This window comes from Genypterus blacodes, unplaced genomic scaffold (assembly GCF_046128005.1).
Source record: "Genypterus blacodes isolate CSIRO-AG114 ecotype Tasmania unplaced genomic scaffold, CSIRO-AGI_Gbla_v1 ptg000147l_1, whole genome shotgun sequence".
Lineage (NCBI taxonomy): Eukaryota > Metazoa > Chordata > Actinopteri > Ophidiiformes > Ophidiidae > Genypterus > Genypterus blacodes.
In genome coordinates this window covers 1-26,305 of record NW_027466949.1, presented here as the reverse complement: position 1 = coordinate 26,305, position 26,305 = coordinate 1, and the positions used below count along the sequence as shown (strand labels likewise).

The window sequence follows — 26,305 nt, the reverse complement described above, 5'->3', positions numbered from 1 at the left end:
TATCTATAAGGGAGCATCAATAAATCCCTCCCAGTTGTGACACATAACAACCCTATACATCACTATTTCTCAATTTTCAAATCATAGTACACTAATAATATGGAAAATAAATAGATTGAGCATTGTTTGAACCCTCTGCTGTACATAATGAATACATAATGCTGTCTGGGGAGGAGCAGGTGTGACCTGGTGACCTGGTAGAAAAGGAGTGGGTGGACTGTAGAGGATGGATTTCTTTATCTATTCAGCTAAGAGACGTTCAACATCCTAAAGAGAACCTACGCCAAACAGTGAAACGCTGAGACTAATGCATACGCACAAAAGAAGTCGGCATACTTACACACATTACATTACGTTCATTTGGCAGACTCTTTTATCCAAAGCGACTTACATTACATTTACCACCAGAGGGGGGGAGCAATTGTGGGTTCGGTGCCGTTCTCAGGGGCACCTCAGCCGTTCTCAGGGGCACCTCGGCAGGAACTCGAACCGGCGACCCTCCGGTTCCCGAGCGGAAGCTCTACCCACTGAGCTACTGCCTCCCTACACGCACACAGGATTGTGTTCTCCAACCTTTGTCACCTCCCTGACCCTTCTCTTTCTCAGACTGGCCCACACGCACATGCATAACAAACAAAAAGCTTCATTACCTGCACAGAAACATCACAACACATTTCAATGATCATTACGCTCCCTTTTTATTTAGCCGGTGAACATTACAGTCAAAAGGAGCTCGCCCTCTCCTGACTCCTCTGTACCTCCACTAGATTTGCTCTTTGCTGCATTCAAAGGTATACTTGGGCAATAATGAACACTGAACAATGACATAGTTTGCAACAATAGACCTGTCATACAGCTCAGCTATATGATTCATAGGCACAGACCCACATACAGTGCCAGGCAAATTAAATTATTCTACAAAGCGCAGAGAGGGTCAGTATAAACTATTCAGCTTGTATTTCTGTGCAAAATTCTTTTAGAAGTATACCTTTATTAAGGTAATGTCATTAAACAAATACATACAGTATTTATGGCAAAATTGTATTTACACGACAGACAAGATTTATCTTACAAATTCTCGCACGGTTCTATAAAAACAAATCTGTATGAGTATTACAGCGAGACACAAATTGACTTGTTCTTTTGTCTGATGTAATCTCATCAAATTCTTGGATCAGGTGATATGTTGAGAGTAGGTCAGGGGTTTGTTTCATGTGGAAAAGCACAGACAGGCTTGCACTTTGCATTTCGCTGGCTTAGTTGATCATACCATTTAAAGGAAGCTCCACCGGTTATACCATTAAATTCAGTTTATTGGCTAAGGGAGGAGCATTATTCATCATGCCAGAACTATGACTGTATTTAAAAGCATTCGTGTGAGTCATTCTAGTTTTCAAACTTGTATTGTGAACTCTTGTGTTGCCATAAGCATCTTTTTCCTTCACTCTGCACAGCTCTCTTTTCTTTCAAATCACCTTAATAAAGTTGTTTCCACATGCTGAAGAGTACATAACCAATGAACTGATTTTGATGTGTTAAAGCAGCAGAGTAACCCCTTAATTACCACAGGTGCGATGTACTTCCTCCTCACTCTCCGTCTCAAATGTAGAAGTAGTTCTCTTCTCCGCTCTGAGCCATTTCACTCAGCTCTTTGTTTATGGAATCCTGCAGGGATCCCAGTGACAGTTCTAATACTGGAGGGGACTCTGGGGTCGGAGAACCTGATGGGATCTCTAAGTGAACATCAGAAGGTTCTGCGTCCACTAACTGCTCGCCGTCACTGAGGCTCAGTCTGTATGCACCTTCTGTCTCTGCGGTGGCTGTTTCCTTAGCAACTGTTTCCAAGGCAACCTCCTCGGTGGGCGTGTCCTGCACCACCTCGGGCCCTTCTTTGGCGGTCCTGAGGTTGGCCAGTCTCTCGATCTCTAGAAACAGATCCTCGTTGGTCTCCTTCCACTGACGAAACTTGGGGGCTGACGGACTCGAGTCGTCCAGGATCTTGTTGATCCGCTGCAGCTCGGCTTCTTTGGCCTGCAGAGTATAAGTATAAATATAAAACTGCCTGAAAACAATTATTGTACAGTAAAGCATAGTTGTTTTGAAGTCGTTTAAAGCGGGACTGTCCTATTTTGATGAAACATTAGTTCAGGAAATTGAAATGGACGACTGCTCACCTTCAGCGTGCTCTGCAGGGCACGAAGCGCGTGTGCCTTCTCGTTGATAATAGGGTTCTTGTTGCGCCGGATAAACGATTTCCTAAAGTGGTCGTGTGTCAGTGGCTGGTCGTGACCAATCAGGGACACGCCTCCTTCCTTTATGTTGTTTATCATCCTGCCCATCTCGTCATCTACGTGCAGGCACAGAGGGACAGACAGTCCGAAGTAAGGAGAGATAAAGTGTGTAAACAAAGCAGGGAAATGAGTTCGGATGAGGACATCACACCCAGTAAGTAGTTGTGAATTATTTATTTCTATCTTGTTATTTCTGTCTGGATGGTAAAGAAAAATAACATGGTAAAAATAACTTTCCAAACATAAATAAAATATTGGTGGCTGGCTTCACTGATTAATGACACATGGAAAAGAGACAGGAAGGCCTGTGTACCTGTTCCTTTGCTGCTCCCTGCTGGTGGGGTTGAACATGGCACCTTCTCCTTCTTCCCCTTAGTGCGAGGCAGAGTGTTGGCCTGAAACTTCTAAAAGCATAAACATATTTATTTATGCCATTCATGGGTGCGATTGTACATGCGTGTGTGTGTGTGTGTGTGTTGTGTACTTACCTTATTTCTCCTGCCAGGTGAAGGGGATCCCTCACTCTCTGATTCTGTCTCACTGTAGCATTCTGTTGACACATAAACACTGATTAGATTTTACGTTAATTTACCTTAAGACATCACCTCATCATATCACAGTGTGATACTCACCTTAGATTCAGTAAACACAATCAAAATGATATAAATATAATGAGGATACCTTCTTCACTGCCTGGAGGCTCTGAGTGCTTCTGTGTGGCTGTGAGCAGACATTTAATCCATCTAGGGAAAATAGAATTACAGTCCACGTCAACAACAACAATACAATACACTTCACAGATGTTTTGACAAATGATGAATATGACTCATAAATCACTTTATTTTTTGCGAAAGATTGTCTAACAAGGGAGAATCATCATTTCTAACAGTACCATGTATGACCTGTAAGGGGCAGCACAAGCCAATATGAACTATGGCAACAAGTAAAGTCTGAACATTTGACTTCACATAAACAGATTTCTTCTTAACATTTCGATGATAAAAGATGGTTTATTGTGCAAAATCATAAATTTGTTATCAGTTAATGTGCAAACTATATAATGCCTTGTGGGTAAACTGCTATAGGTGATATAAAATGTAATGTGAATAGAAGAGAGATATGGACAGAAAAGAGGAAGGTCTGAGTTGTAGCTCCTCCCACTCACTTGCTCATGTCCCCGATGTTTTCGGCGGCGAAGAAGAAAGTCTGAAACCGCTGGTGGCATATTTTAAACACGCTGGTGAAGAGAGAGGAGGAGGAGGAGGAGGAGGGGAGATGAAACAACAAGTTGGAGAAATTAAAACACATCAATCAAACAGAGAGACAGACAGACAGCTGCACACATGCACACATGCACACATGCACACACATACACACACACACACACACACAAACACACAAGCACAGCTCTTTGTATGTCAGTGTATTAAAACAGTGTGCTGTCAATGATGGACTACAAAATATAAAGATTCACACATTAGATTAGATTAAAGAATATAGATTAGATTAGATTGTAAATAAAAATGTGTTTCTTACTATTTCCTTTTGTGCTCTCCAGCACTTTCAATGTTGTAACTGGAGACTTTAACCAAACCCTCCGCCTTCTCATCCTGGGGAGAGAGAGAAAGAAAGAGAGAGAGAGAGAGAGAGAGAGAGAGATTACAAACATTGCACAGATTCAAAGGCTTCAAAGTGACTGGGGAAGAATGGTAACAACGACAACCAATTGTCCCCACAGCCCCACCTGCTGGCTGGTGTACCAGTAGAGATTAGGCCCCTTGAGGATGAACCAGAAGCGCTGCCACTTCTGCGTGATGAAGACGCCGCTGTCCTTCCTCTTCTTCCACAGCCAGCCGTCACAGTCGGGGCGACCCAGCTCACGGCAGGACACGCGGCGCCGACTCAGCGCCGTTGTCATTCCTGCGAGCCAGAGGGATGAGATGAGGAAAGATGAGTTACCGACACTTAGGAGAGATAAATGAGTGTCTAAATCTATTTACTCTGAAACCATAACAAACATTTCAACATAACTTTACCTTTCGTGGAGTTCTTCTTTGTTTCTTTATTTCCCTGCAAAGACAAACCAACAATATTAATCAACTCCTACTGTTGAAACTGAACAAACGGAATAGGAGCATTTGTACATTTTCCCATCCTTCTCACCGTGTGTCCCACCATATCAGGGCAGGAACTGGTGATCACACTCTCCCTGTTCCCTCCCAGGGGTGAAGAACACCCGGGTGATGGTGACCTTCGTGAAGAAGGACTCCTGGGTGACTTAGACCTGTTTCTCCTGTTTCTTTGGGACCTTGAACCGAGCAAACTTTCAGAATCCCCTAGGAAACACACACAAACACACATGAAGGACACTCTGATATCCTGTCTTTGTGTATTTTCTACAAACCCTCCATGCAATATGTCAAAACACAACAAACACAAAATGCTTTCCGATTCAAAAATACATTGCTTTTCAAGGAAGGAAATATGAAGTAGAGGTTGTGGTCATTACCTGCAAGCGACGGTAGTAAGAGCCACTCCTCCTGGGTTTGATGTGAGGTCAGACTTCCTTCTAGCTCCCTGTCAGAGGCCAGCTCTGATTCCTCCTGTCCCACAGGCCGCTGACTCACCTCTGGCCCGTGAACGGCTTTCCTGGGCGGGATAATGGGAATGGAATGTTCAACGTTAATGAAGTGTACGGGAATGGAACGAACCTGACTGATACATGAAAAGAAATGGAAATTAGGATTGCATAACATGACATATCTCAGAGACGTCACCACGGAGGTACATTAGCTGGAACCAGAATACAATAGAAGCCAAAACAGCTTGAAGAAACACAAATTTGAATAACAAAGAGAACATTTATTCTCCTGCAGACTGCGTTTAGTTCCAGTTCATGTTGATACTTGAAACATGAAGATGGTATGTTTTTGCTAAAGCGTTCAGGTGCTTTACCAGACACTAAAGGATGAGGTGAATTTGGTGGTTGCAGTTTTGTCTCAAAAGCACCGATTTCACCACAAGGCAATAACAAACAGGCCAAATGGAGGTTAGTGATGGATTAGTGTGGTTCAAGTGTCTCTGTCTTATCTATTCTAACCTGCAGGCTCATCGGTAAAGTGTATGTATGATGTCCAGTTGAGTATTTGGCAATGACGGGATTATTTACAGCCTTAATGCAACAGACACGCCCACTCCCTCCACTCGTCTCAGTATTTCCGCTTCACATCATCTCTCCCTTTTTCTTCTGCTACTCAATCACTCCGTCTCCTCCCCCTCCCTGTTTTCTTTGGGTTTCCAAAACTCCCTATTTATTCATCTTTCTCCCCGTCTTGCAACTTTTCCTTCATTCCTGTGGGTTGTGGGCGTGCGTTAAGTGTGTGACATCATCGCTAATAATCTACAGTATCAGCTGCTGGCAGATTAATGATGGAGCCTGAAAGGTCAAACAGGTTCATGGGAAAGGAAAGGCATTTTTGGGGAGATTTCGTATTTCTAATCCTTCCTTATTCATCAAACCCGCGTCCAAACCTGTGTCCAAACACTCGCACACGTTTCCTTTTATTTTGAAGTTTCGGTATATGGACGTATTTTGGTCAACCAGGTTTTACCAACTTCCTCTTTTTTAAAGTCTCAGTTTCTGTTCTCACCTAAAAGACAAAGACCTGACAGACGCTGCGACCCGCTCAAATATGGAGTGCCTCGGATTGTCCTCCTCCTCGTCCTCTTCCTCCTGTTCGTCCTCCTCGTCTTTCTCCACCTGAGAACAAATCAGCACAAGCAACCATCATCATCTGTAGGGGAGCATTTAGATTTCTCTTGTTTGCAATTACAAATGTTTGCCTGAGACCACAACTTTGACCTCTGACCTGTAAGGAGGGTGGAGAGTCTTTACGTCGCAGCGATCCAGGGATCTTCTTCAGGACGAGCGTCACTCCGTTAGGGTTCTCGCGGAGCTTCTTCACCAAGTTAGCTCTGCTCCAGCCCACCTGCAGCACCACATTTCATCAGCTACACACTGCAGGAATCTTTCACAGCATTTCACAGAACCAGCTGACATAAACACACACACACACACTCACACACACACACACACACTCACCACTATTTGATCATTCACTTGAATAACTTCATCACCAGCGAAGATCTTCTCACAGAAATCTGCTGGACACTGCAAAGAGATACGACAACAACAACAACACAAATAAGTATCATTCCACACACGTCTACAGATATTATTGTTTACTCTTACTCACATACATACAGATGATCTTCCTCTACCATGACTCAGCAACATATAACATTAACTGATGGGTCCCTATGCTCATAATAAGATAATGTAAACATGTAAACATGTAAACATAGCCTCAGACTACATGACTCATCCATAACTAGCAGTTGTTATGCACACACATGCACATACAATATGACACATGCACACACATGCATTGACACACACATCCATACACAGTTTACAGTTACATATGCATATGAAAGTACTCGTGTCTCATAAAGTGCGGACGTTCCCACCTCAAATCAATACATTGGCATTTTAACTGTCGTGCTTTAAGATCATATTTAAAGATGAGATATGGACTTTAATGGGCATATTGATAGGTTGCTGTGATGAGCAAAGGTTCATACAAACATTCTTATCAGTGAGTGAATGCTGTCTCTACTTCTGCTCAGTTTTCTGGGTTCCTGAAGCGCAATCGTCCCATAAATATGTTGCATAGTTTATATCTAACCCTCCGTTTCTACACACTGCGTGGGTGCTCTCTCTCTCTCTCTCTCTCTCTCTCTCTCTCTCTCTCTCTCTCTCTCTCTCTCTCTCTCTCTCTCTCTCTCTCTCTCTCTCTCTCTCTCTCTCTCTCTCTCTCTCTCTCTCTCTCTCTCTCCCTCTCTCCCTCTCTCATTAGCAGTGAGCCACAGTTGTGTAACAGCAGTAGCAGGGGAGTGTCGATCACGCTGCTGTTGTCATCATGGAAAAACATCTCCATCTTTCTGTCCCTCAGGAGTTTAAACCCAGCATTCATTTTACTCGCTCGCTCTCCTCTCCCTCCTCCATCCTTCCTTCACGACCTTGTTTGTTTTGACAGCCCCCTGCCCTCACTGATCTTTGGCTCTAGCTGAAATCATGCATCTGTGCTGATTCTGATGAGACACTTTTACTTTCCCACAGCTTTAATGCTTAAAATGTAGAAATATAAAAATAAACCAATTTGAACTTAAGTTACATCATCCAACTTATTTAACACTTTTAATAAATCCTGTTAGAATGCTTTAATGACATTAGCAACTTTAATTCCCAGAGCTTTACTGTCTTAATTTGACCTTTAGTCTAGTCCAGCAACAGACCAGATAACAGACTAGATTTATCAACATATAAGACTAATACAGTAAATAAATGTTAAAAAGGTGGTAAAATTGCGTACCAATGAGACTGCATTAGATTAAACAGGCCCACACTTGTATTCCACTGATCAAATCCTCACTGTGGGCTTAGAGGAGATATTAATAAATGCATTATTTACAGCGCTCGGGTTTCAATTTCAGCGAGCGAAAAGGAGCTCACCCATTAGCTAAAAATAAAATAAAGCAACGCAAAAGTATTTCCAAGGGGGATTTCTGCTGGTCTGTAGCTCCCTATTAGAGGGATCATGAATAAGCTTTCAATGAACCGAGAGGCGGAAAAACAACCCTGAATATGGTTTGAACCGTCTCAGATATTCATGATGAAGAGGAGGAGAACACATTGAAGTAGCAGCAAAGGTTTAGGTTTATAATTAGAGCCATGTGAAAGCTACAACATCCTTATCTATACCAGCAGTTCCTCCCCTGTTTCAATCAAATGCAAAAGTTTGTGGTCTGTCGACTCAAAGGTGTCAGTCTCCTGCCTCGTCTTCACTTTTAAACAAGAATGAAAAGCTTGTTAGGTTATAAACCCTCGGCGTTAGAACCTTTCTGGGGTCTGGAGTTCAAGTGGATCCAGCAGGCCGATTGTTTAAGAGCACTTACAGGTTTTAACCCCGCGAGGTTTGAAATTGAAAGAGAGTCTGACCTCAGCAGCAGTTCCTGTCACGTAGTGGTTACTGGAGCCGGTTGACGTTATCTCAATGCCCTGAGAAGAGAGAGAGAGAGAGAGAGAGAGAGAGAGAGAGAGAGAGAGAGAGAGAGAGAGAGAGAGAGAGAGAAAGGATGGTTGAGATATAATCCAGACAGCTAAAAGATACAGACTGAGCCTCAGAAAGAGTAAAGAAGGCGTCTAACACTCTTACAATAGTCTGATAAGAACATAAAAGCAAGTGAAAGACAAACACAATGTTCCTCTGCACGTCATTGAGTTCATATAATTCGCACTAATGGACAAGCGAGACCTGCTTCACCCTGTTACTCTCAATTACTGCAGGGTTCTATGGAGACATTGACATCTCGTCTCCAGATGTCCTCATAGTTCAGCCTCTAATTACCATCAGTCTCACCTGTGAGTGTTACACTGTCGTCACAGGTCACAATAGGTATTGAGAGGATGTGACTCACGGAAACCATTTATCCTGTCACACTAACAAGCTAAAAATCAGTTTGGCCAAATATCTGCTGAAATCATGACAGTTTTTCTACATTAGTGTTAGGTTTAAAAGCTATAGGATGTCTACCAAAGCGGTAAACACACAAAATGTAAGGTATGTATGTAAACAGAGAGAGAAAAGGAGGATAAAAACAGCACAGGGAGGAAGTGTTGATGTTGTCCAAACACTGGTGAGGTGAGGAAAGGAAAGAAGATGTGTGAGAGGAAGAGGAAGGGGTGAGAAGAGTTGTTATTTACATGGTGAGAAATTGAAATATACAGGAAATGTGAGCGCTTGGCAGGAATATGTTTAGTTCTGACAAGGCGATGAGGTGACAGAACCCAAGAGAATGAAGCTGTAAACAGGTTCAGAAAGCCGACGGGGCCAATTCATGTTCACACATCTTCACTTTAAGCTGCTAAATAAGATTTATTCTTTGGATGCATTGTTATCCACAATTGTGTATAATTGCTGGGCCCTCAAAACCCACTGGAGGCCCCTGAACCCTACTTTGAGAACAAATGATTTCCCTATATGCATGCAGGATGTAGCTGCTAGCTTGGCTTTACCAGGTGATCGCCGGGAGCCGCGGGCACGAGGTCGACGCTCTCCAGCTGGGCAGTGTGGGTCAGGATGGGCTCCGGGCTGGAGCTCAGGATCTCATCACACACCGACACCAACTGGCGACACTGGAAGTCAAACAACAGCAGGAATTGATTTTATTTGTCCTTATCAATCAATGTCTCACTACATCATGGACAGGGATTAGACTTAAATACTTACAACAGAGATGATGTCCTTTTCTTTCTCATACACTGTGGTTTCCTGTTAAATGAACAAAACGCATTCTCAGGAAATGAATGAATAAAAGAATGAATGACTACATTACACACACTCTGTCTCACACACACACACATACACACACACACATATACAAATAGGCAGGGAGTCTCTGGTCAAAGTCACAGTTACTTTGCATGACTGAGTAAACAGAGTGGAACAAAATTGCCTCATGTATGTATTGTTCTGGCACCTCAGTGGTGGAATGATCTCCCGACTGATGTCAGGACAGACAGGACGCTGCCCATCTTTCGCCGCAGGCTGAAGACCCATCTCTTCAAGAAACACTACCCGGATCCTCCCTCTTAGGACATCACCTACTCTGTCCTAGCTCTTCTGATGCTCTTGTTTTCTAATCTTTCATTTCTAATTTGTCCTTTTTTCTCATTCATCATAGTACCTAACTTATTGCACTTCTACTCTAGCTCTAGTTATGCTCTTAGCTGTTGGTTTAGGAAGGAAATGCGCTTACGATTTCTTGTGACCTGAAGTTCTTTCATCTACCTTTGTTGAACACAATTATTGTAAGTCGCTTTGGATAAAAGCGTCTGCTAAATGATAATGTAATGTTTACGTAATGTAAAATGTAATGTATCGTTTCTGGGAGGAACGCGTTGATGCGGCTCCTTACAGGGCAGAGGGGAGTAGCCAGAGCAAGAGAGAATGAAGGAGGAGGATGAGAGATAGAGGAGGAAGGAGGAGGAGGAGGAGGAGGATAGATGTGTTACATAGATGACTGTGAGCGGCAACTAATCCCTGTGAAATGTAACAAGGGATCAACAAGGAACCGAGTTGGATTTCCGAGCTAATTAAAGGCCGTGACGCTCGGCTGTGAAGGGGAGTGTGTTTGGCGTGTTGTTCATGTCAAGATTTATACCAAAACACACAGCTAGCGCTTGTGTGTAAACATTTAAAAGGTGTCGTGATCTCTATCTGGATCCCACCTTGAGCAAAGCAGTCTGCGCACCTGAAACACTTGTTACACAGAAGGAGCGGTGAATCATTACACTGTCACACACTGCTGAGTCCACTGCTGCCAAGATAACACAACACTGATGATCAGAGCTGAGCAGACAGACGCCAAAATAGATTGAATGCTTAATTTTAGCCTGAGAGCTTTTTGTCATGATGAAACCAACAGAAATCTGAAACCATAACAGTAAAAACTTTAAATATTTACTTCACCCTGGGGTCACCTACAGTAAATCCTCTTCCCAGGCGGCGCTTTGCAGAGAAAATGCCAAAATCCAGCAAATCCATACATCAGTACTCAGATTCTGTTGTGTTTAGAGCCACGTCACAACAACACAACCTGCTCTGCTTTCTCTCCCGTTTTTCTTTCAAGCTCGGCAGAGCAGGAAATGACACAGAGAATGTGTGTCAGGTGGGCGTCAGGTACACTTCTGCCCCGAAACCAATGTGGTGTAAGGAGGGCGTGGTGGAGAGAGAAACACAAAGGAGGACAGGAGAGGAGAGGAGAGGAGAGGAGAGGAGAGGAGACATTCTGTATTTTGGCCCAAACAGCCTCCAGCGTGGTCACGTTCCACTTTCATGCTCTTCTTTTCATTTCCCTCTTAAGAAGACAAAGCGTTTCACTTGAAAACAAATCAAAGCGTTTCTAAATGAAGGTCAAAGCCCCTCAGGTTTCCAGACACAGGATTTATTGTAACGTGGGGCAGCATTCTAACCGTGATGACTTCCGGCTCTCCTTCAGTCACACACACACACACCAATGAGATATGCAATGCTGCACAACATAGAGACACATTCACACACATTCAGCTGGAGGCTTCTGATGACCCGACAGCTTGTAACCAGGCAGCGATAACAGCCATCGAAATCCTCTTTCCTCTTTTCTGTGGAGCTTTTGTCATCAGAAGTGGCAAAGATTCGGGTCAAACAACACAATGTGTGCGATTTGCTTCATTGTCTCCATCTATGGTGTTTTGTGTGTGTAGCCAATCGTGGTGTGCAGCTTCTGTAGTTGTCTGGGAAACAAAGACTAAAGCTATTATGTGGGCGTAACATGTTTGAAGAAAGCCCACACCACAGAATGCATGGAGACACACACACCCACACACACACACCAACACACAGCGATGTGATAACACACGTGGATGTTCACCATCCAACTCAATTGATGGATTATAGACATAAGAGCATTAGATAAGACATCTTGACAAGCCTCATCATGTCCTGTCTGCCTGTGAGTGTGTGTTTACATATTTTCCTGTGAGTGTGTGTTTACATATGTTCCCTGTGTGCCAGCAGGTCACACACACTCCCTATAAAAAGACTAAGAGGACATCACTGGGTTAGATCTCTTCACACCTGCTCCTCTTCTTTCCTTATCCCATGACCACTTCATGTCCACTTCCTCCTCCCTCAACACTTTCCACCTCACACTCCCGGGCCTCCTGTTCCATCCAAACGTCAACAAAAGCAGAAGCAATCTACTGACCACCGACGACTCCAGATGACTTGCGATGTTTTGTATCTGAGTGCCGTCCCCTTGACTTTCAGATTTCACTCCCTCATCGTTAGACGGCACAGAACAAGATGGCTTTCTGAAATTCTGAATTGAATCTGGATTGTTTTTAACAAATGGATCTCTTGAGTGTCTCGTGTTGCAGTTGAACCACGCATTGATCACAAACACACATGCAAACACACACACACAAATAGTTTTCTCTTTTCTGATTACAAAATTGAAGTCAGATTTAACTCACATACCTTAAGACGAAGCCTCCAAACTTGTCTTTCTATCACTCTGTCTCTCTCTTTCTCTGTCTCTCTCTTTCTCTGTCTCTCTCTTTCTCTCTTTCTCTCTCTCTCTCTCTCCTTCTCTCTCCCTGGACTTTGGCCGCTGCCTCCTGGCCGGTTCAAAGCAGACTGAGCCTGCGTTACGCCAGCTCCTCTGGTGTTGAGATCCCAACAACACCAGCTGACTACTGACTTCAATGGCCCTCAGGGTGCGAGAAGAAGCACACACACACACACACACACCCACACACATACACACACACTCAAACAACACAGTCAATAAGAGCCCTTTGGTGGTCTTGCGGACAAACACAGCAGAAACCTCACACAGGGGGGCGCCGACCTCCGCTCACCATGACCACAGTTACGTATGTTTGTGCGTACGCCTCTATATCGCCCTTCATCATCACATTGCATGACTACATTGCACGTCATAATACCGCTTCTGTGTAATTCTGTCACACTGCTGCGGTAAATGCTGCACTGCTGACGTAACCATCAATGATTTAAGGACGCATAGGTGCAACGTGACTGCGTGCTTATATAAGGTGAGCTGTAACTTCCACACCGCCTGCAGGATGATAATGCTACGCTGACAGTTGGACGATGGAGGTTCAGATTTTCATTAAGCAGGTGCGAGGCCTTCTGTGCTGCCCGCTGTTTGTGCCGCCTCAGCTGTCCAAACTAAGCTTCTCTCTCTGGCATTTTGTTCCAAACAGCACATGAAGTCAGTGAGGCCTTTATTGGTGTTTCTTTTTCAAACTTATGGATTTAATATTTCAAAAATGTCAGTCATTTCAGCGAGGTGGGAGTGGCCAAACTCAATCTCAACCTCTTTCTCAGAACAGGTCTGAGCACAGAACATTCTAGTCGTGAGATCATGAAACGCTTCACCTGCTTAAATCAATAAACAAACCTGAAAAAAATAGCTTCCTTATGGATAGATTTATTCTCCAAAGCTGCGTTCTGGTTGACAGAACAGGTAATGAGGAAAACAGAAACACAAAGAAATGAAGCCTCGAACTGTTCTCAGACTCAGACAGTTTGGAATGCGACCAAAGCCCAGCTGATACTGGACTTATAGGTATGAGGGACAATATTAGTTTTTCAGATAAACAGTAAAATAGCGTAAACAACAAAGTTTGGCTCAGATTCTTCAAATTTAGAAGCTGAAAAGTTGTACTAAGGCAAGGAAACTAAATGAAAGAATAATCAGGATTTCTTGACTGTATTTTTGGCAAAGACTGATATAACTGCCTCTAAAACAAGCTTGTCAATATATCAGTGACGCTTATTCATACACAACTCTATGTGCCTGATCCTGACTCACTAAAGATGAATTGCACAAAGCCCATTCAAGAAGAACAATCCCTCTGAGTGGTGAAACACGTGTCCACAAAGTTCAAAAACAGGAATCTGGCACACAATGGCTAGTCAAAACCAGACGCTGATCAAACCCTGTGAGAAGAGTCACGCTGGGATGCAGGGTTGAGGTGGTTTGCTCACTAATCACAGCTCAGTCTGAGTTGGAAAAGCAACAACAACAGCAACAAGCAGCAGGCAGCAGGCCCCAAATCTGATTCACCTCATTACACAAAAAAAACATCCATTCAAGACTCACTGCCTTCCTTCCTTCCTCCTCCTCAGGTCAAGGTGAGGCCAAGTCTAAGCACCGAGCGAATCAGAACCTCTTGATTCTCATGATCAACACCGAAGCCACACACACACACACACACACACACACACACACACACACACACACACACACACACACAGAATACTAAAATTATGAAAAATAGTCAAGTGGTATGCAAACAGAAACACTTTGCCGTTGTGTTTCATCTTACATCTTAAGCAGCAAAGAAACATCACTTTAGGTGGGATTAAGCAGTCAAAGAGGTGAGTACTGTACCTGTAGTGCAGCTCTGGGTGGCTAAATATAAAGCCCCCCCCCTCCTTTCTCCCTCTCCCACAGCCTCTTACTGCCCCTTTGATTATCTCATTCTCTCTCTCTCTCTCTCTGTCTGTAACTCTATCTCTTTATCTCTCCTTCCTCTCCATTCATCTTTTCAGCTGGGTTAATAACCTGTAACGTTGCTACGATGACAGCATAATGCACTTCTAGAGTTATTAGGCTGTCTGTCTCTCTCTCTCTCTCTCGCTGTGTCTCTCAAGCACTGTGCTGTGCGTTCGGCATTCTCTCGTTCTCCCCCAGGAGTCAAAAGTCACTGAACGGTGCCGGTGTGCTCTTGCGCAGTCTCCTCCCTCTCTCTCTCTCTCTCTCTCTCTCTCTCTCTCTCTCCCTCTCCCTCTTTCTCTCTCTCTCTCTGCTACCAGCTCTACCCTACACACACACTCACTCCCTCCCCTAGGCACTATAACATATCCAGGCCTGCCCCTGCCGCCGCTACTACTACTGCTGCTACCTCCCCCTCTGTGACTTCTCTCTGACTACGCATTCACCATTTCTCCTTCTCCTGCCATTTGATTACCAAGACAGTTTCGCAGGACGAGGCGAATGAGTAAACAAGCCGTCCTCCCTCTTACTTCTGCAATCACCTCTGAAGCTTCCTTGAAGTACAGCCACCTTCAACTATGCCAGGAATGTAAAGATAAAGAATGCATTACCCAAGCAAAGCGGAGGAACGAGGAGTTTGCTTGGGCTGCTGCTTCGCATTTTAGAGGTTAATTCTCAGAAAAAAAGAAGCCATCGAACAACAGGTTGCAGTTCCTCTTTAGAGAGTTTACTACACATGACAACCAGCAGAAACATGTTACTTAGGTTTGGTTCCTCTTTGATAGAGCACCTGCGGTAGATTCACTCACAAAATGGGGGCTGGGAGAGTGTAGGATGAACGCACAAACACACACAAACCTTGTGTACAATTGCTCCCAGCTCTCTGCAGTGGATGATTATGTTCTTGCTGGCGGCGTGTCTGCTGAGCTGGAAAAACTGATACCTGAGGAGAGATGGATCATGATGTAAACGAGCCTAGAAATGGAATGGATTCATTTGTATTCATTTGTAGCGTTGAACGATTCTGAGACAAATTCAAGCAGCAACAAAGTCAAACAAAGAGAATGTGAAAGAGTGGAGACCTGGAGGAATATTCAACCGTCTGTAGGTTTGGGCTTTTTGTGCAAGAAACAGCACACACACACACACATATTTTCATGCAATTTTCCCTTTCATGCATTTGTAGGACACAACACATAACATTTTCTGGGTAAAAATAGCTGCAGAATAACCTAAAACTATCCAAACGCAGCCTCTGGAGCGATTAGATAACGTCCTCTTCACAAACCTGTTGAGCAGAGAGAAGAGCCCTTTGGCAGAGGTGATGAGCTCCACCACCAGCTGCAGTATGCCGGCCGGCAGCTTGGTGGCGCTCTGACCGTCGTAGCTGTTGAGGCGCCAGCGGCCCTGGATGCCCATCTGGAGAGTGTGGGCGACCGCACGCAGCTTCTCTGTCAGACCACGGAGGTTCTCACCGCCTATACCATACGTCTGAGATCACACACACACACATATACACATAGTCGGTAAACAACTGTTCTCCTTCAATGCTTAGAATGCCTTTTAACACACTCCTCTAGGATTTATGTGCAGCTGCAGAAGGGAATTGTGATATGAAGAAGTTGCAAAAACCTACAGTATAATTCTTGTAGCTGCATTGCATTGTGGTCAAATCTCTCCTATTATTAGAGACTTGAACACAATTAACACTTAGGAAAGACTATCTTGTAGGAAAATCCCTTCACACAACAACAAAATAGACAGAATTTGAGTGGTAACACAGCAAAAACTAATATTGAACAACACCAAAGCGATGCAGAATGAAGTTTTCCTTTCCTTCACCTGCAGTTGCATTGCTTATTCATGCTTCTTCTGCCTTCATCTATGATCTAAAGATGAAGATGAATTCATGTAGATCAAATAAAGGTTCTGCTAACATCAAAGCCTCTTCACAGACGAGAGCTTTCTTACGCACGGGTCGTCATTTTCCCCGGCTGAGCTGTATGACCCTTCACAGCCTCTGTAGCAGTGGCAGGTTTTTGTCATGACCCACTCGTCCATGGTCAAGAGGTTTGTGCCGCCCGGGCCTCGTTGTCGCACAATCGACCAGCAAGGGACAATCATCAACAAGAGCGGCCATGAATATTTCATGGCTGTTTCAACGCGCCGGTTGTGAATTAAGTAAGCATGTGCTTGAACTCCATACATACATACACACACACACACACACACACACACACACACACACACACACACACACACACACACACACACACACACACACACACACACACACACACACACACACACACACACACACACACACACACACACACACACACACACACACACACACACACACATCCTCCGCTATTATGCTTATGTAACTCTTCTAGTGTCTTCTATGCACTCATTCATTCAGATTTGGTTCAACTGTGGATCATTCTAATCAGTTTTCATGACTATTTTAATTATTGTCACAGTTATGTCAAAAGTTTGCCAACAAGCAGTTTAAGCAGCCTTAACCACACACTGATGTTCCCCCAGGCCGTTAAGCCACCCGAGCCGAAGCATTGCCTGGCACCGGCCTATTCAATTAGCCCTCCCATGGAAACAAAGGCCATTCTGGAAACAGGACGACAACAAACATGTGCACATACACAGATTGTGATTATTGAGTCCCTTAGAAAATAGGGGAATTCATTTGCAGGGCAGATAAATATAGAGAGTGGAAGTGAATGGAGAGGTGGAAGTGTTTAATAGTTAATAGAAACATTAGCACGTGAATTATTATGCACATGTGTTTGTCTTGTAAATCTGTTTTGGTTGCAGTTGAATCGTGTCGGTAAATAGAACGTGTGTTAATATAAGATGCTTGACTGGGTGCATGAAACTAGAGGGTCAACCTGATGTGATGACGAACTAGAACCTAAGCGGAATGTCACTAATGAATCCAAGTGCATTTTGGCGAAGCCGGACTTGTATGGCCATGAGAGGAGATGTTTATGTGTATGTTGGCTTAATCTGCCCTGGAGAAAGTTCAACAGCGGCTGATAACGCAGCAAACCGTGCCATGGTGGACCGAAAAACATCTCCACCATTCCAAAATTACAGGATAAAAAAAAAGACAAGAAGATGGATGGTCTTGGTTTACACACAGACACACACACACACACATACCAGAGAGCACAGCTTCTCCACAGCTTCTAGTATGAGTTCCTGGTGTCCAATCTTATGGACTCCATAACTTTCCAGATCATGGGAAGTCAACTGGAGCAGCTCAAGTCCGGACAAATTCCAATCTGACACTGCGTACTGCTGCAGGGGGGCGTCAAGACCTGGACAAAGAACCACAAACGCGTGTAAACACCCTCAAGCATAAAAGTATAAACCACATGGGAGTGAACAGGCAGAAAGTCACATGCGTGTAAGGACATGTAGAGTGAGATTAGAGGGGCCAGTTGCATCCTAAATAAAGGGACTGTACACATTCCCTTTGTATATATTATGTCATTATGTTACAGTATATTATAAGTACAAATTTCTACTTTTTGGTTAACAATCAAACTCAACGTACAACGTGAAAATGACAACTGGAAATTAAGTATTAAAGTTGTCATTTCAGAAACATGGTACAAATTAAAGGGAAAACAACTTAAAAACAACTTAAAAACAAAAAAAACTAACAAGACAAATATATAAAAATAGAAAACTATCATAAATACGTAAGTGTGTCGTAAATACTGAGGTAATAACAAACAGTAAGCAATAAAACCCTCGTCCGCCTCAACAGTGACTGTGTAACAGATCTGAGGTGAAACAGGGCGCGCAAACATGAAGCTTCACAACCACAGAAATCACAATCAACACGCTGCAATACAACGAGCAGTGTTGATATTGGAATAACAAACTGTTTGCTGTGTGTGTGTGTGTGTGTGTGTGTGTGTGTGTGTGTGTGTGTGTGTGTGTGTGAGTGTGTGAGTGTGTGAGTGTGAGTGTGAGAGTGTGTGTGTGTGTGTGTGTGTGTGTGTGTGTTGTGGCTTCACTCTGAGAGTTTGGGCCACTTCCTCATTCCTCCTCCACCTTTCACTTCCAGGAGGATTTGTGTGCGTGTGTGTGTGATCGTTTCTATTTCTGACCCGCTGCCGTGATCCTAAAGTCCCCCTGACAGGCGATCAGTGTGGGTGAGTGGGTGTGAGTGTGCGTAAAAGTGCGATGGTGCTCACCTTGGAGCCACTCGCCGACTCGCTCCTCGCTCCAGCTGGTTATCGGCTCCATGATCGGAGTCCTGCTGCGGTCGCTCGTCAGCCTTCCAGCTCTTCTGGTCGATATCTACCTCTCCGGCTTGCTGGAAGAAGGAAAATGCGATCCCGATTTGGATTCCGACGATGACGAATCGTGGCACTCCCCCTCTTCCACCTCTTCCTCCTCCTCTTCTTCTTCTTGGCAGGTAAAGGTGTGCGTCCCCCGTCCCCCCTTCCCTCCCCTCCTGCTGTTAGCCAATAGAGCGCAGCTGTCAGATTGAACCAGGAGCAGAGATCCCTCCCTCCTCCGCTCCTTACCTGGAGGAGGAACAGAGTGTGTGTGAGTTTGTGTGTGTGAGGTGCAGCTCCATAAAAGTCCTGAAAAAGGGAGCAGGGCCTTTGTTTTTGTTTGTCCAGCACATAATCCCTCCACTGTGCCGGAGTGCATTCAAGGTCCTATATTCTGTAGGAATTTACAGTATTTATAACCTCCCATTCACATAAACTCTCAATATTCCACTCAACGTTTACCCACATGAGTAAATCGTCACAAGACCAAAGTAGCAAATAACTTGTTCTAGATCTTAATCCTCTTACTCCTCCATCCTCAGCTAGACTGCTCCCAGCACACAGTGACCTAATGTGTTCCCTGCTTTATCCTTTGAGCTTCATGACTTCCGGCCTGTCATGTATGTGGAGTTTTCATTCACAAATAACTACAAACATAAACAGATCAACCATAACAGAATCATGATGACTCTAATCCTCATATGTAATTTCGCTGCATGTGTCAACTGACTGATCTGTGTGTTCTCTTGGGGTGATTATAAAGGCCTCGTCCAGCTCTCTGCTTCACTCAGTGTGTATTCTCTGTAAGCACTTGACACGATAACCCAAGTGCAATTAAGCAATCACTAACCACGGGGCTCAAAGTCCTTGTAAGGTTGAATGATTACAACCATAGAAGTCAATACTATGCATAAACTCTTAAAGAAGACGTTAGATCAGAGCGTCGATGTCGAGCTGATGGGCGCAGTTAATCCAGAATGCCTCTTTTATACATCTGCAGTAATGTACGCGGTTATTGATTAAGCCGGACTCCTTTAGGAATTGGAATTTGCTGTGGAGCTCCCTGGTTCCACTTCAGACAAGTAGTACTTAACGGACAACAATCCCCAAAGTAATCTGTTGTCGAGTGTCCCCAGAGGTAAAGGGCGATGCTTGATGGAAAGGTCAGCGGTGGAAAAAGCTGCCCTCTGATATCTGGCACCCCCTGCTGTCACTGCTTTGAACCAAAAAGAGAAGCTCAGAGGGAGAGAGAGAACAGAAAGAGGTCAAGCAGGTGAAATGGCACAAAGTGTCACTGCGCTTTAAGCTTTCAGGTTAACATCTTGGAGAGAAATCTGTCAGGACTCATTCCAATGTGTGTGTGGGTGTGTGTGCGCGTGTATGTTAATGTTAGTTTTCACATGAATGTCTCATCTAAAATAGCCTTTAAAGATGATTTGGCTGGCAAGCAATAGCGTAAGATGTTCTACATGGCTTTAATGGATTGTAATCTGGGGTTAATGCATTTGCTCCCTGTTTTGATTCATTTTTCCTATCAAGTAATCCGATAAGAGTTTAATAGCGGAAGAGGCATTAAGTTGAAAGCTATTTGTTATTTCATTTCAGCCACAACAGCACTTAATCTCCCTCATTTCTTCCCCAAATGTATTGCTTTTTCCAGCCTTAGCACCATTAGATCCTGCATTGTTATACCATTGAGTTTGACATCATTCTAGTCATTTGGAGCCAGGTGATTGACCTCTCCGAGATGAGGATGTGCCACTGTGGTCGGTTTTGTACTCAAAATGGTCTCTGCCGTGGATTCTGCCGTGTGACGATTTCGTGCTGGCCCAGCCCAAAATACCTGAGAAACAGATTCATGTCGCGACTCGCTGTTTCTGCTTGTCAGTGCTTCCATCGCTGAACGCAGCTCTGCAATCTTCTGTTCTGTCTTTGCTTATGCCGGTTCAAAAATAGTGTGATATCAAAGAGGAGCCCGTTATCGTTTACTGACCCACTTTGATGTGTTACCACCTCCCTGTGCCCTCTGCTTACACACATTAATGAGCTAATCAATAATGATAAAATGAAGTTTGGAAGTAGTTTATGATTCCTACTTTACAAATGATCTGCTGGTAATTGATCACTGTAAAATTAATGATGATGATCTTTTATGATGTTATGCAGAAACTACAGAAACTATTCAAAGCCTGCAAACACACATTGGACTCATGCATGATGAACAATGTGTGTGTACAGCTATAGTCTCTTCCCTACATCTGTCTAGTTGGTGTAGTGTGACCAAACCCAGACTTAGACTAAGCTTGTTCGCAGCATATTCCTCCCAGGAAATATCCAAAATTTGCTCTCCACTTGTGAGAATCAGGCTTGTTAAGAGCGGAAAGACCAACAAATCGGGAAAATATCTACAGTTCAAGCAGTGAATTCACCAAACAGATCAACAATCTCATCTTTATCTCATCTCACCAATCTAACATCAACAATCTAACATTTCGGCTCTGAATCTGCCAATCTGATATTTTCCTTATTTGACAGCCACACACATGCACACACACCCACACACACACGCGCGCACACACACACACACACACACACACACACACACACACACGGCTCATTCTACATCAATATGCCAACAAGTCATGAGGTAGCCATGCTCTGTCGCACATGCACAACTGGCTGGACTGAGTCATACTACCCATGATCCTTCACTTCAAGCCAGTAGTGGTGTGGGGCATCCCCAGAGTCAGCTGACACTGCCGGGGAGACACTCATGAGTCAGAACTGTCACCTGTGATGTCATTAGAACGTCATCAAGAGAAAGGGAGCAGTGATTCCCTTCAATCCATATAAGGCCATTGCTTCGATTCCTATGGAAGCCGCTCACTGCCATAAAGCCTTCCAGCTATTCGAACAGATCAATCGATTCTATTAGAGAAATCGTCGGTTTCTGCAAAGGAGGCATTTCGTTCCAGGGACCAGTGACCTTTGTTATCAGAATGCATTGATTTTCCAAGCGCTTTGGTGTGAAATAGCTATTGTTCCCATTCCTCCACGTCTCAGACATCTTTCTTCATCTTTCTGGATCCGTCTTTATTGTCCCCACTCTTATCTCTGGATCACAGCCCATCTTCCAGTAGGCATCATAACCACAGAGCATTGTTCCAGTATTCATCTTGATCTACTGGCATCGTCGGTGAGATAGGGAAAGGACTGCAGCTCTTCTTGCATGCATAATGGATGAAAGGGAAAATGAGAGAAAGTAGGGTGAGGCATGGGAGGAGAAGCACAATGACATGCAGCCGTCTGTATAATGGTCTCATCCATCAAACAGTCAGATTATTGGTTTAATGACAGCAAAGAGATGGCATTGACGTTGTTGCGTAAGAGTGTGATGGATGACCCTGACCCTAGGTGGCATTGTCTCACCTGATGTGTGTCTGTTGGTCCCATGTGGACGGATGAAGGTGGTGCAGTGTAACAGCTTGGCTACAAAGTCCAAAAGACACACACATGCCACGCGTCAGGACTGAGGACCAACAGGAGGAGGATACATGACTCGGTCCAGTTTAGATCTGTGTGTGTGTGTGTGTGTGTGTGTGTGTGTGTGTGTGTGTGTGTGTGTGTGTGTGTGTGTGTGTGTCACGAGCTTAGAACAGCGTGGAGACAGATGGATGTGACAAACAGGCCTCATTCGTTCAGCTGCAGCATGTTGCATACACACACACACACACACACACCCTGAGCCAAACAAGGACACAAACTTCCAAACTCTCTGTTCTCTGTTCTGTTGCATTCGGTCTGTTTTTATCATGAAGCCTTCATCTTAACTCAAATCTAAAATGTGTCTGATCCCTGAGGGGGAGGTTGGTGGTTTGATGCCCTCTTGTTGCCAATGGTAACCAACTGAGTGAAATCCACTCGGTGGTGAATGAAGCGGAGAGCGTGGAGGGTGGAGGGGTGTGTATTGTATCACCGAAGATGACAAGGATCATTACATGAGCTATTATCAATGAAAAGACTGCAGCATCAGTGGAACAATGCACCTCTCCTCTCTCCTCTCTCCTCTCTCCTTCTCCTCTCTCCTCTCTCCTCTCCTCTCCTCTTCTGTACACTCCTTCCTTACCCTATAATTTCATATAACCCACTCTCAGTTCATCACGCAAGCGATTGATTATTGATACATGTTCCCTTTGAAGGCCATCAGCACAGGATGATGTATTGTTGTGCTCCTCTGTGCTGCACCTGCTGCACCCAGGAGCAACAAAGACCGCAAACCCTCCATCCCTCCATCCACCCATCCCTCCATCCCTCCCTCCCGCCCTCCATCCATTCATTTATTCATTCATTCATTCATTTATTCATTCATTCACCGAGTCACAAGCGCTGCATTACGTAGTTGCAGTTCACTCTATCGGCCAGGTGGCGGCGCGTGTGCTTGTGGGAGACACAACACACACACACACACACACACACATACACACTCAGGGGGGAAGTGGGCTGGATGTAAAGCCTGCCGGAGCCTGCCAATCGCAGCCCGAGTAGCAGCTTGTACTACAGAGCCACACGGGGGCTCGCACTCTTTGGAAGCTGCTGCACGGAGGCGAAGTCTCTGCGATCCGATCCGCCACAAATCACTGCAGAAAAGGGGATTCTGTTTCAATCCCCTCATCATCGAGGTCGCCTGGCGTCATTAGTTCGCTGCCGGCGTGGAGAGCTTTTGGATACTGGAAACTGCTCTCCGCTCCTCCTCCTCCTCCTTCTTCTCCTCTTCCTCCCCCAGCCTGTCAAACCCGAACCCGGTGTGTGGCGAAAGGCGCGTACCTGGGAACAGCCACACACACGCACACACACACCGCCGCTCGGCTTGTTTGTTGGTGTTTTACCAGCTTTCTCCTTCTCAACGCGTCATTTTTGTAAAGTGGGATCCAGACGCCGACGTCCAAATTACGGGGATTACAGTTTCCTAAGGCGGATCGTGCCTCGCTGCGCCGTGCATGTGTGTGTTCTTTGACACACACACATACGTAGAGAGAGAGAGAGAGAGAGAGAGGGAGAGAGAGAGAGAGTAAAGTGGTGTTTAAATCTCTTTCTGGACTTGGACCCGAGTGGGAGATTCTCACCAAAGGCCGAACAAGAGAGCGAATTTAAGCGCGAGGCAAACTTCCAGCAGCTGAGAGGAACCTGAGGATCCAGCCGACATGCCTCTTGCACAGATTGCAGAGCCATGGCCCACTATGGAACTGGTGCAGCTGGAGACAGAGGTGAGCACAAGACGAGACAAGACCTAAGTGTCCACGTTGCTTTGTTTGCTCTAATCCCTTTACTAATCTGACTTTAAAGCCAAAAGGAAATGACAATCTTTACTCAAAATCTGACTCCTCTGGCTTATATAAAGCTTTTTGTAGCAACTGTAGCCAAGCTTGGGATGAATCAACTCTATTAATAATTCACGTTGTGTATCCTGTGTGTTTTTTAAATGAAGGATGTCATTTTAATTAGTTTGCATGAATATGGAATGAAAAGAATGAAAGTCCATCTTCCCCCAGAGAGGACATGAACCAGGAAAGACTCCAAATCCTACTATCCTTGTTTGTTTCTGCAGTCTTCACCATTTTGTTCCCATAATCATCTCAGAATGATCGGTTTGGACACATTCTGCATGATGTTTGGGGGATCTGAAATAACTTCAAAAGCTCCAAACTATGAAGAACAAAGTAATCTGCCTCATGTTGCATCATAAAGTAGCGAGAGAGAACAAACTCCTCTCAGGGTTTAGGGAGTGTTTGAAGTCTGAGGTTTATATTTTGAAGTTTATGTCAGTAGAGGTTGAAGGTTGAACTCTGGGGTGTAAAAGCTGCTGTGGTGATTGTGTCTTACTTTGCTCTGGAGCTTCTGCTTAAACATGTGTGGCCCCTTAGCAGATCTATATCAGAGGTGTGTGTGTTTGTGCACGGGTCATAATAATGAAGGAAGAGAGAGAGACTAGAGACTAGATACACCTGAATCTACAGGACGAAGGTCGATTCCACAGCTCCCACCGCTTTAAAGTTCCTCCACTTCCTCCTTTCTCCTCCTCTTTGCTCCCTAATAGAAGATGTGGAAGATGTGTCAAAACATGGAGGAACAACTCCTCAACATTACCCAGTCAATTAGCAGGTGAAGAGTGTCTGGTTTCATGTTTTGTGTCCCTCATGTCACAGATGAATAGCGCTGTGTGTCAATTACAGTCTGCACAAACAATCCCCCGGACGGCTTCACAGGAGGATCAGTCTGATCGCCGGTGAGGCTGGATTCCTCTCCGTCTCGCTCTCTTCTCTCAGATAACTTTGATTTCACGCTAGCTTGGTTTCTTAATAGATCCGACACCGGCACTAAATGAAAGGGAATGAGCTTTAGTCACCGTATTCCCAAAGCCCAAGATTGCCACGATAACGCTTGATTGCAGCTTTATGAATTTGAATCCATTGGGTGGTGGTGGTGGTCTTTTTGACGGCCGTCTCTAAAATTGCGAAATGTACACAAAGGCACAGAAATAAGCACTTGTTGGATTTGGGATTTGGAGACAGTGTCATTGTTACATTGCAGACTCCACTGTTTACAATCCTCTGCAGCCTGTGAGTTGGCGGAGTCGCAGATGAACAGATGGTGCTGCAGAGTCTGTGAAGAAGTTTAATACGCTGAAATACTCTGTCACTGGGATAAACAACTCTCAGGAATCCATTCTAATAATATCAACTGCATCTGTGTATATATAGGTTGAGATTTTGTATATAGAAACTCCTAATATGACGATTGGCCCCCAACAGATTCAGTATTTATCTGATTAATTAAGTCACAGCAGTGAGCGCCAGTCAGCGTTGGGCCGCCGGCCATTCATCCCTGTCACCAACCTACAAGCCAGCTGCACACTTTGGTTCCCGATGGCGCTCCAGAGGGAGACGACACAGGGCCCCGATTGATGGAGCACAGAAAGAGAGCGAGAGAGAGAGAGAGACAGACTAAGGATCACGAGCTGCAAACATGTTAGACGAGCCAAAAGGGAAACGGCAGCAACAGGCGGTTGGCTGGTGGCAGGAGCAGATGGAGGCCAGGGTAGAGACGCTTTAAAGGGTCAGAGGGGAGGGAAGTTGTTTTTATCGTGGAGAGAAATCGGCCTTTTGTATCACGACGCCACCAGCCTGCACGGAATAATATGACACAGTGAGCGTGAGGAGTTTTAATGAGAGTGTCGGGTTGCCGGCTTTTGTGCGAGACACGCTGGAAACAAAGCAGAAAATGAGAGCGACGGGAACCAATCAGATTTCTTTATCGACCGGTATCTGTGTGATCTGAGGTGAATCTTCTCTCTTAAAGGCACTTCACTTCACTTGAGTCCTTGTGATCCACATTCCTTCATCCCTCCTCCATAAAGAGACCCCCCCCCCCCAGCTGTGAAGCCCAGGTGCAGCGTTCCCACCTTTGCTCCTTTCACACGGCTGAGCTTAAATCCCTCCCGTCAATCTATTCTCT

The 26,305-nt window shown here is 44.7% G+C and overlaps 1 protein-coding gene across 2 annotated transcripts; it reads right to left on the bottom strand.

Moving 5' to 3' along the window:
- Positions 1–673: 673 nt before the first annotated feature.
- Positions 674–18,914, bottom strand: cnksr1 (connector enhancer of kinase suppressor of Ras 1). Of its 2 annotated transcripts, none has more exons than XM_076165518.1 (21): positions 18,707–18,914; positions 17,661–17,818; positions 15,769–15,971; positions 15,339–15,423; positions 9,644–9,685; positions 9,430–9,549; positions 8,353–8,412; positions 6,394–6,462; positions 6,161–6,280; positions 5,942–6,051; positions 4,801–4,940; positions 4,455–4,627; positions 4,328–4,361; positions 4,036–4,211; positions 3,828–3,901; positions 3,457–3,528; positions 2,973–3,034; positions 2,780–2,841; positions 2,605–2,692; positions 2,175–2,347; positions 674–2,031 (listed from the first exon to the last, which is right to left on the bottom strand). In XM_076165518.1, exons 1-21 carry the CDS (start codon positions 18,756–18,758, stop codon positions 1,600–1,602), a joined length of 2,505 nt encoding a protein of 834 aa, XP_076021633.1. In that variant the 5' UTR covers positions 18,759–18,914; the 3' UTR covers positions 674–1,599. The 2 variants fall into 2 exon arrangements, with proteins under 2 accessions (XP_076021633.1, XP_076021632.1); XM_076165517.1 differs by having other exon boundaries at positions 2,605–2,695; positions 18,707–18,913.
- Positions 18,915–26,305: the final 7,391 nt, after the last annotated feature.